Here is a 9,666-nt window from a genome sequence, read left to right as displayed (position 1 = left end):
AGTCAATGGATGTAAAAATGAAGAGCCGAATAGTTTTGTACCGAAATCTGCTAAATATTGTCCACATAATTGGATCATCTAAAAAGTAGCTTATTATTTTCTGTCAATCGATATTCTATGAATTGACTAATTTATTTCTGCACCTGGTGGATACAATTCCCAAGCAACATAAGTTTCCTTCTTTTCATACATTGTTGCCACACTTATGTCAATGCCATGCTTTGCATTATGGTTTTTTTTGGCAGCTGTTTTACGAGGCCAGACATTGGATAAAGGAGAAGATCTGTATTCGTATTGTCATGAATTACAGAATCATAGACAGTCACTTGGCCAAACAGGGTCTTCCTCGCCCTCAGCCACTTGACTTATTTCACTGGTTACTTTAACCCTCATCAGTTCACCCCTTACATTAATGTTTATTTCAATAATACGGAATAATGACATGTTCATGTTAAAAGATAAAGCAAATGAGATGTTTTGCCCTACATTGAAAATCAAAAAAACTCACTTCCTTCCCGTCACGATTCTTCACCGCAGGCGGCATGTAGATTTCCACCAATCAGAGCGTTCTTTGATCCATGCTCAGCCAATGGGAGGCCAGGAAGTTATGACGCGTCAGTGGGTGTGATCCCGCAGTAGGAAGCGTCAAGCCACCGAACAATATAACAAAGTTTTAAGGTAAGTTTGTTCCCACTTTAACAACGACTTACTGTACAGGGAATACAAGGAAGGATGATTTACAAGCCACGTGTGCCCGACCCAGTGTCTTAGCCGTAAAGTAAACACTTTTAGCAGTTTATTTTGTCGCACCGTTGCCGAAGTTTTACGGCAGTTGTGTCCAGTCTACGTTTATCAACACGATCTACGTCCGACCTCCTTTTACGTCTTACATTAAAAACACAAACTCTCTTTAACTATAAGCCTGTTAACTCTACGGCTTGGCGAAGACATTTAACACCTTGAAATTATAGTAACATCTGGATGTTTTTTTTACTATACAGATATCTAGATGCGGAAGAATATATTTGAGCAATAATTGGAATTAGGAATGATTTCTGTGTGTGTGTGTGTGTGTGTGTGTGTGTGTGTGTGTGTGTGTATACCGCTGTGAGTGTTGTTATCTGACAGATTGTAAACATTTGAACCCATCCTTCAAGCCCCCACACAACCACGGTACTCAGGTGTTTTCACTTATTCCTCCTGATTAGACCTCCTGTCTCTCTCACTCTAATGTTGCAACAAGGTACAACAAACGTCCCTCTCTGTCACAGGAGTGCTGTAATTCCCAGAATAGCTTTAATGTTGATGACTTGCAAGTTTTTACTTTATGAGACAAGTCAGGACATTCATATGATTGCAGAGTTGATTTAGTGAGTTACAAATACTGTACATTGGCAATATAGCACTTTATTCATTAAATGTGGTTTGATTACCTCCATGTTTGAGATGTGTAATGAGCAGATCCCTCAGTATAGGCCGAACTGAAAGCACCTGTGCAGGACCTGTATATATTTATACATATTTGTATTTAGTGTACATATAGACACGAATCGTATTGATTTAAAAATGTAATGTTTTACTTGTTTGTGATGATATTTTTAGATTTTGTATTTATTGACTTGCCTCTAAATTGCATGGATATGATTAAATCGAAGGGCTAAGTCAGCAATTTCTTATCGCTGAAAGTTTATTATAAGTTTATATTTATCTATAGTTGATAAATCAGTTAGCCAGTTGACATCAACTCCCATCATCACATGAAGGTAAAACGAGTAACATCCTTGAGTGAATCAAATATGTTTCACCTAAATGTCTGCCAAGCTGTCCAGAGAGGTAGCCTTTTGACAGCAAAAGCTAAATGATATATTTTAAACTCCTGATAATCACTTAATCCTCATACAGCTGTTGAACAAATCTCACAGTATACTTCCAGTGTACCGGTAGATAGGATAACACATAATTACATCCTGGCTAAGTTGTGGAGATTCCTGTAGAGGCAGGAGCCAAAGCATACTGTGTATTAGTGAAATATAAGGACATGCATATAATCCAGCTCAGAGGATGCTCTTTCCAGGCAGAGCGCTCTGCATCCCTCGCATGGAGACAACACCAGGAGTGAACTAACGGGCGAGTACAGCAATTAGGGGCTGGGCTGGGGGAGGGGAGGACTGAGATTAAACGTGGTTTCATGTAATGAGCGTTTCAAAAGGAGGCTGGAGTGAAAAAAAGGTTAAAGAGGAGTGAAACCCAGACAACCGGGGACCACTCGAACAGAAGTTTAACTCTGGGAGGGAACAGGCAGATATATTTAGAGAGGTTATGTGATTCATCTTTCTCTTCGCTTTGATTGGAAATTGTTTCATCAGTTGAAAGGAAAAACATATTCAACATTTGATCAGATTCTGAATCTGATGGACAGTGCAGTGGTTGTGTAACCGAGACAATATCAACTGTTTTTGTCACCACATGTGTTACATTTCATAATTTATTCAGTACCGTTTCAACAACAGTGATAAATGCTGATCACAATATAACAGAGCCGAAGGTGATGTAATAGAGCAGGGATTCCCAAAGTGTGGTGCGCGCACCCCTGGGGGTGCGCAAGCTGCCTCTAGGGCAGGGGTGCCCACACTTTTTCGGCTTGCGAGCTACTTTTAAAATGACGAAGTCAAAATGATCTACCTACATTAAAAATGCTGAATATCTATTTATATATATATATATATATATATATATATATATATAAATATATATATATATATATATATATAGGCAAGGCAAGTTTATTTGTATAGCACATTTCAACAAGGTAATTCAAAGTGCTTCACATAAAACCATTAAAAGCATCAAAACATAAGGTGAAAAAGGAGATTTAAAAACAATTAAGAACATTCATTGCATTAAACATTTTTTTTTTAAACAGTGTAAGAAATAAAATACAGTAGTAAAATGCAGAAATGCAGGAAATTGATTAATATATGAATTGAATGTGGTTCAATTAAAGGCAGCAGCAAACAGAAAGGTCTTCAATCTTGATTTAAATGAGCTGAGGGTCTCAGCAGACCTGCAGCTTTCTGGGACTTTGTTCCAGATATGTGGAGCAGAAAAACTGAACGCTGCTTCTCCATGTTTAGTTCTGACTCTGGGAACAGAAAGTAGACCGGTCCCAGACGACCTGAGGGGTCGGGATGGTTCATAAGGTAGCAGCAGATCAGAGATGTATTTTGGCCCTAAACCATTCAGTGCTTTGTAAACCAACAGCAGGATTTTAAAGTCAATTCTTTGTATGACATACTGAGTATACTTTATATTTACAATATATGTTGGCATACCTTGCATAACTGCATGAACCCTTATGGCACAATACAATTCTGTACATTTTTGGTCATGACCTTACTCTGATGACTTGCACTGAATGGCATTGGCCAGAGTTGCATATTCGGACAGTAGCTGCTGGTGTCCGCCTCAAGCAGACTTCAAATGTTCATCAGTCATGGTGGAACGGTGTTTGGTCTTAATGTTCTTCATGTGGGAAAAGGCTGACTCACATAAATGAGTAGAGCTGAATAATGCAGTCAAGAAGGTATCACATGTCCTCATGTTTGGGTAATTTTCCTCTCTGAGGAAACTGTCCATGAGCCCTGGACTTCAGCTGAATGTCAGCTTGCAGTGTCAGAATCTCATCCTCCACTCCAGACGAGTTCAGGTGAAACAGCGTTGACATTTTTGATGCGAGTGAATCAACCTCAATATCTTCCCCAAATGTGCAGCACATAAGTGTAGCAACTGGCTCGAGTAAAGCAAAGTCTGGAAAGCGTTTGTCAAACTCTGACAGACACTTGTCAACCTGCTCTGTGTAGCGCGCGCTGTCGAGTTACGCACACGCCTTCCGCTGAGTCTCCAGTTCTGACGCCAGGTTTTGGAAGTTTCCCAAATCATGGCGCTGCAGCTTTAGATTCTTTAGTAGAAATAAATTGGAAGGCTAACTAATTAGCTCGCCGGAGTTTTGCGGTTGACCGCGCATACGTGGTGACCCATGTGTTAGAAAATCAAGTGGCAAATGCCATGAGGAAATAAAATTTTTTTTGAATGGCATGCGATCTACCCGCACTACCTCCGCGATCGACCGGTCGATCGCGATCGACGTATTGGGCACCCCTGCTCTAGGGGGTGCGCGAGAGGAAAAGTGTAATGGCGTCTGATGGTGTAATAATATTAAATATTAAAAAAAAAAAATTATTTTAATTTAAAAAGTGGGATTTTTCACAAAATAAAAACATGAATTATAAAAATCCCCTTTGTAAGATTTAAAATTAAAAACGTACAATTTAATAAATGCACTTGAGCTCCTTCCGGCAGTCTTGCCGCCTGCCGCCAGTGTACACACTAGCCAGCCTAGCTTGTGCAGCTAACGTCAGCTAACAGCGAACTTCATGCATTCAGCAACATTAATGTAAATATGCTAAACTGGCTGAAATCGGGGAAACTGTCAGGTGGGACATCTGAAGCCATCAGTCGTAAAAGAGGAGAGGGACAGAGCGAGAGAGAGAGGAATCGGAGGCGAGGGGAACGGAGAGGTGCGTTGGGGAGAGACCGGGAGAAGAAATCGAACGTCTTTTAAACGTCTTTTGAACGAAAAATGCTCACTGGGTTTGTTCACACTGCAACATTTAACAGCGGACTAAATATTGTAAACTAACGCCATGCGCGAGCAAACTGTTCTCTCATTGGTCAGATTTTTATGCGGCTGTAAATGGGCTCTGTTGCTTTAAAAAAAAAAAAAATGTATTAAGGGGGGGGGGGGGGGGGGGGGTGCGCGAACCCGGTCGGGATGTAGAAGGGGGTGCGCGTCCTAAAAAGTTTGGGAACCGCTGTAATAGAGGACCAAAGATCATAGAAAACAACAAATCCTCACATGTAAGAAGCTGAACCAGTGAGTGTTTGGCAACTGTGCTTGAAAAGGATTCAAACGATTGTACTCTCACGTATTGTATCACGGAAACCACCTCACTACCTCATTAGTCCTTTGACAGTGTTGACCTTTGTGGGTTTTGTTTTTATTCAGCTCTCATGATATCATCGTGTAAAATGGTTGTAGTCTTATTTAATAAGAGCACTTCCCAACAATCCTAAAAGGAACAAGACAAGCAGTCACTTATATTAAAGTAAATTATATTTGTTGATTCATCCCACTTTAGAGAAAAGATAGAATACGATTACGCAACAGTCACACACAGATGTTACAAATACACACAGAGAGATATAAATGACTTTGTCTGTCCCGTTCGCTGACTGCTGGATACATAATCAAATTGAAAAAAAGAAGAAGAAACAACTGCACATATTCAATAGTCTCTGATCACTGCAACTGCTTCTGAGTTTGCTTCTACCTGTTTATTTGTTTGTTCTATATTGTAGATATTATGATGTTATTTTTGTATGATTGAGATGTTTCTATGTTTTATTCGTTTGTAACGACTTTCTTCCTGTTGCTGCCTCTTTGGCCAGGTCGTCATTGTAAAGGAGGGCTGGTTCTCATAATAAGGTTGAATAAAATAAAATAAACATATTTGTGGAGAGCTGCAGGCAGCTGTAAATATCTTTAAACGATTCTTCCTCCGCAATATTTCAAAGCAACTCGACACACAGACGCCTCTTTGGCTTTAACTAATTACATCCACCTTCTTAGTGACTTGGTAGACTTGTGTTGTCTTCATGTTGTGTTCAGAAGATGGCAGACAAGACTGTGGATCGTGGGCCATGGACAGGATGTGCCGTCATGTTTCTGCAGTCACGCTGTCCTGGTGTGAACCTGCTCTCCCTCTTCAAAGACAGAGAACAGGGAAAGTTCATCGTTTTCAAAGTCATCAAGCTGACACTTATAGGTGAGCCCTCGAGTTTAGCTCCACTCGGTATGCCTCGTTAACCGATGCACGGAAAATATGCATTCATCATGACAAATCTGTATTTTTCGTGGAAGTCACATTTATTAATCTTTTGTCACGCGGACAGATTCTGCAGGAGGCCTGAGTGGTTACGAGATACTTAAGGTCCATGACGCTGATCCCTTTCTGGGGGTAGAGGTGAAGTTTGAGGATGTGGCAGCATGTCAGCAGTTCCTGGAGAGCTACAGCTCTGGAGCTGTGCATCAGTCCCTCTCTCAACACGCCTGCCGGCTTCTTACTCTTCCCCAAGAGTTCACAGTGGAAACTCAGCTCAAGGCCAGCACACACATCCTGGATCTCTATCTGGACAAGCTGGAACTTTGCCTTCAGCACATCCACCTCTCACAGGTATACTTGACTCTTCTGTGTGTCTTTTCTTTGGCGATTTGAGATGGAGCTCCAGTATTTCAAAATCCCAATCAGTCTGTACTTATTAAGTGGGTTAGTCAGACTGCTTTGCCAATTAATTGCCTGACGTGTTCATGTCAGCTGATTTCTTCATGTGATTTTGTTTTGTTTTGGCCTAACCAAACACTAGCCAGTGATTGATCCCGCCGACCTCATTTCCTGTTGACGATGAAGCTGCGGGTGCAGTTAACTTTAAGTCAATATAAGTTGTTATTTCTGCACTATTTAGCATTTTCGCGCAATAGCCTCCATGAGTTTTGGGAACCAGAGGCCATATAATAACCAAAAAAATAAGAAAATCTTTGGAATAAACACAGTTTAATTGACTTCTGTCATCAGATGTATTATTTCCTGTTTCTATAAAATTATTTGTGTGTTAGAATCTGCTCATAGCATTGTACAATTATATAAATATTCAATTATGATTAATAACAATAAACATAACAAATTATGAAGGATTTTTTAAGGATTTATAAAGTCAAGTTTCATGATAATTCATCATTTCTTTATCAATCACTGTTATAAATCTTTATAATGTGATCATAAGTTACTCTGAGTGGTCGGTGTTTGCATTAAGTTTTGTGTGTTGTTGATATTTCTTTCACTTTACTTGAAGTTTTGTGAGTTCACCTCATTCCTTTTATTCAGTGTACGTGAACTTTGTCATTTTGTGTTAGCCGGAGCGCCTGCGCGATGAGGAGATTGAGCATCTGGAGGAGCAGCTGAGGACTCAGGCCCACGGCCCGGCCCCACAACCGACCCCCATCACACAGGAAGAGGGTCCCGTCCCCAGCCACTGCTTCAAGTTTCATAATAAAGTGTTTGGTGAGTCGAGTCGACCGTTTCAACTTTAAATCACCATACTACATTGCTTCCAATCATTTTCCAAAGCATACCATGAGTTTGACCTCATCATACACCATACATTTATTTGACCTCATCCAACAACGTGTTAAACGGAAGTTGAGAAAAGAAACTTGCTTGTACTATATAATCCACGAGAGAGAACATCAGCTGGTATTTGTTTTTTACAACGTTTATTGGTCTGCGGACAAAACGTTTATAATGCGAGAGGCAGACCAACATCTATGTTGTCCTCCATGTTGTTCTCACAACATCCAACACTGACAGCATTCAGTGCTGTTTGTCATCTGACTCTCTAATCCAGCCTTTTATAAATTGATGGTCAGTCTATGGGAAGAGATTAGTGCCAGCAGACAATGTATTTGGATTGCATTGATTTGAGTTTGTCGACCTCATATTGAACTGTTAAATTAACATTCACTGATGAGGCATTAGACTGTCTTGAAAGTTAATTTGATTTTCTGTTTTAGTTGATTAAAGATTTGATTTCAGTTCATGTAAATGTAGTTTCAGCTTCCTCAGACACACAACTGTGTCTGGGCATCAGGGACTTCTGTTCCCTGAGTGCCTCCTCCAAGGCTCCAACAGCCCCGGCTGACCTGGTTTTTAGTTGACTCTGAATAATGAAAACTGATTTTGTAATGTTGAAGCCAAATTTGAGAAAAAAAAATGAAACAAATGTATTAATTATAAATTGATTTCTGTTAATACATGACAAGATCAAATGCATGCAATTTAATTGCACTAATCTCTTTTATTATCTGTTACATGCTGGGTGGCCACATGTGTAAACTACCGTACCTATAAGGTAGCCGCTGGTATATGAAGGCAACGTGGTGGCTTTTTCTTTGTAATTGCTTTAAGCGTTAAGCTATGCAACAAACTCCCTCCATGTTGTAGGCAAAAGAAGAAATATAATCCACTTCAGACGGATGCCGGATCAAACCAGAGCTGCTCACTTGAACCTTTTCTCTTGGGATTTGTAAATTGATACCACCATTGATATTTAATGGAACTAAAACACCTTATTGTTCAGTATTCACTCCCACATATTTACAACCATGAAGATGCACAAGTCAATATTGTATCGACAATGGATTCAATAACTTTGGGTAATGTGAAAGCTGTCGCTTGTTGTGGAAAAACTCAGAGAATTATCTTCATCTCCACTCAGCTTTAAGGAGCATTTGAGCATGTTTCAGCTCGTTGTTTTGGTTTTATGACCTGCAACTTAGCAGTTTTACTTCATTTTCACCGCTCTAATAAGCGTTGTTTTCAGTTAAAGGCCTCTGCTCTGCACCAATCAGCAGACAGACACAGTTATCAACAAGCTGGTTGAATCAGTGGAGCATTCAGCAGCTAAAGAACCAGATATTTCTCTTAAGTTGAGTTGGTGGGGATCAAATCAGTAAATATTGGGCTTACATTAGTCAGGTCACAAACAAGACTCCTAATTAATGCTTCCTCTTTTTCCTTCACCCTTTGGCCCGTCAGAGGACCGAATGCTGACTGCGGGAGATGTTCAGAGCTTTTCTAACGGAGTGGGCCGCCAGTGGAAGCATGTGGGAAGGGCCCTGGGGAAGAGCTGCCGGGCTCTGAAGGGTCTGGCCATAGACAACCTGGCCTACGAGTACGAGAGAGAAGGGCTGTATGAGCAGGCCTATCAGCTGCTCAGTCGCTTCATCCAGGCAGAGGGGAGAGCGGCCAAGCTGAGCCGACTGGTCAAAGCGCTGGAGGACTGCAAACTCACCAGCCTGGCTGAAAATATTCTGGAGCTACAGCCACAAGAGTAACTCGGTGTGCTTTTGTTCTGCGTGTACGAGTTTTAAAAACTGAGGGGTGACAGATCCTCTCTGCATGAGGAGCGGTTGACATTGTCCTGCCTGCTTATAATATACAATGTGTCTGTTCTTGATTGACTGTCTGTCATTCAAAATCATTCCTGTGTGTGTGTGTGTGTGTGTGTGTGTGTGTGTGTGTGTGTGTGTGTGTGTGTGTGTGTGTGTGTGTGTGTGTGTGTGTGTGTGTGTGTGTGTGTGTGTGTGTGTGTGTGTGCGTGCGTGCGTGTGCGTGTGCGTGTGAGTGCATGTTTCAGACAGGTTGTGTGAACACATGCTAACACATCTGTGAGAATTGATTCATATCATGATTTGCTTTTCAATTATTAGTGGTATTGTTTCATTTAGAGGAAATGATCTGTCATCACTGTTTAAAGGACATGCTTTCTGGTTTAATGCACTGTTTAAACCTTTTATTTGTGCTTGATGTCATTTTACAGATGAACCCTTCCACAACTGAAGGTTATTGATTTTTGTTTTCTACAAAATGGGTGCATACAAATTAAATGGTTGTATAAAAAAAAAAGTCTTCATGTTTGTGTTTGATGCATTAGTGTAATTAAATCTGAAAACATAATTTTGTCAAAATTCCCTCAGGTATATGTTAATCC

The 9,666-nt window shown here is 40.5% G+C and overlaps 1 protein-coding gene across 1 annotated transcript; it reads left to right on the top strand.

Annotated features, from left to right (window-relative positions):
• Nucleotides 1-624: 624 nt before the first annotated feature.
• tradd (tnfrsf1a-associated via death domain) lies at nucleotides 625-9,581 on the top strand. The gene is made up of 5 exons (XM_079285858.1): nucleotides 625-678; nucleotides 5,729-5,885; nucleotides 6,013-6,293; nucleotides 7,031-7,178; nucleotides 8,712-9,581. The coding sequence occupies exons 2-5, from the start codon at nucleotides 5,732-5,734 to the stop codon at nucleotides 9,008-9,010; spliced, it is 882 nt and encodes a 293-aa protein (XP_079141984.1). The 5' UTR covers nucleotides 625-678; nucleotides 5,729-5,731; the 3' UTR covers nucleotides 9,011-9,581.
• Nucleotides 9,582-9,666: the final 85 nt, after the last annotated feature.

Source organism: Melanostigma gelatinosum, assembly GCF_949748355.1.
Source record: "Melanostigma gelatinosum genome assembly, chromosome: 2".
NCBI lineage: Eukaryota > Metazoa > Chordata > Actinopteri > Perciformes > Zoarcidae > Melanostigma > Melanostigma gelatinosum.
The sequence above is the reverse complement of the archived record's forward strand: the minus strand, read 5'-3'. Positions and strand labels throughout refer to the sequence as shown.

Excerpts from the sequence above, each read along its gene's own strand:
- tradd (XM_079285858.1), top strand. The coding sequence starts at position 5,732 with ATGGCAGACAAGACTGTGGATCGTGGGCCATGGACAGGATGTGCCGTC. Across the intron at positions 5,886-6,012 it reads CATCAAGCTGACACTTATAG|ATTCTGCAGGAGGCCTGAGT; the intron begins GTGAGCCCTCGA and ends TCACGCGGACAG. Across the intron at positions 6,294-7,030 it reads AGCACATCCACCTCTCACAG|CCGGAGCGCCTGCGCGATGA; the intron begins GTATACTTGACT and ends ATTTTGTGTTAG.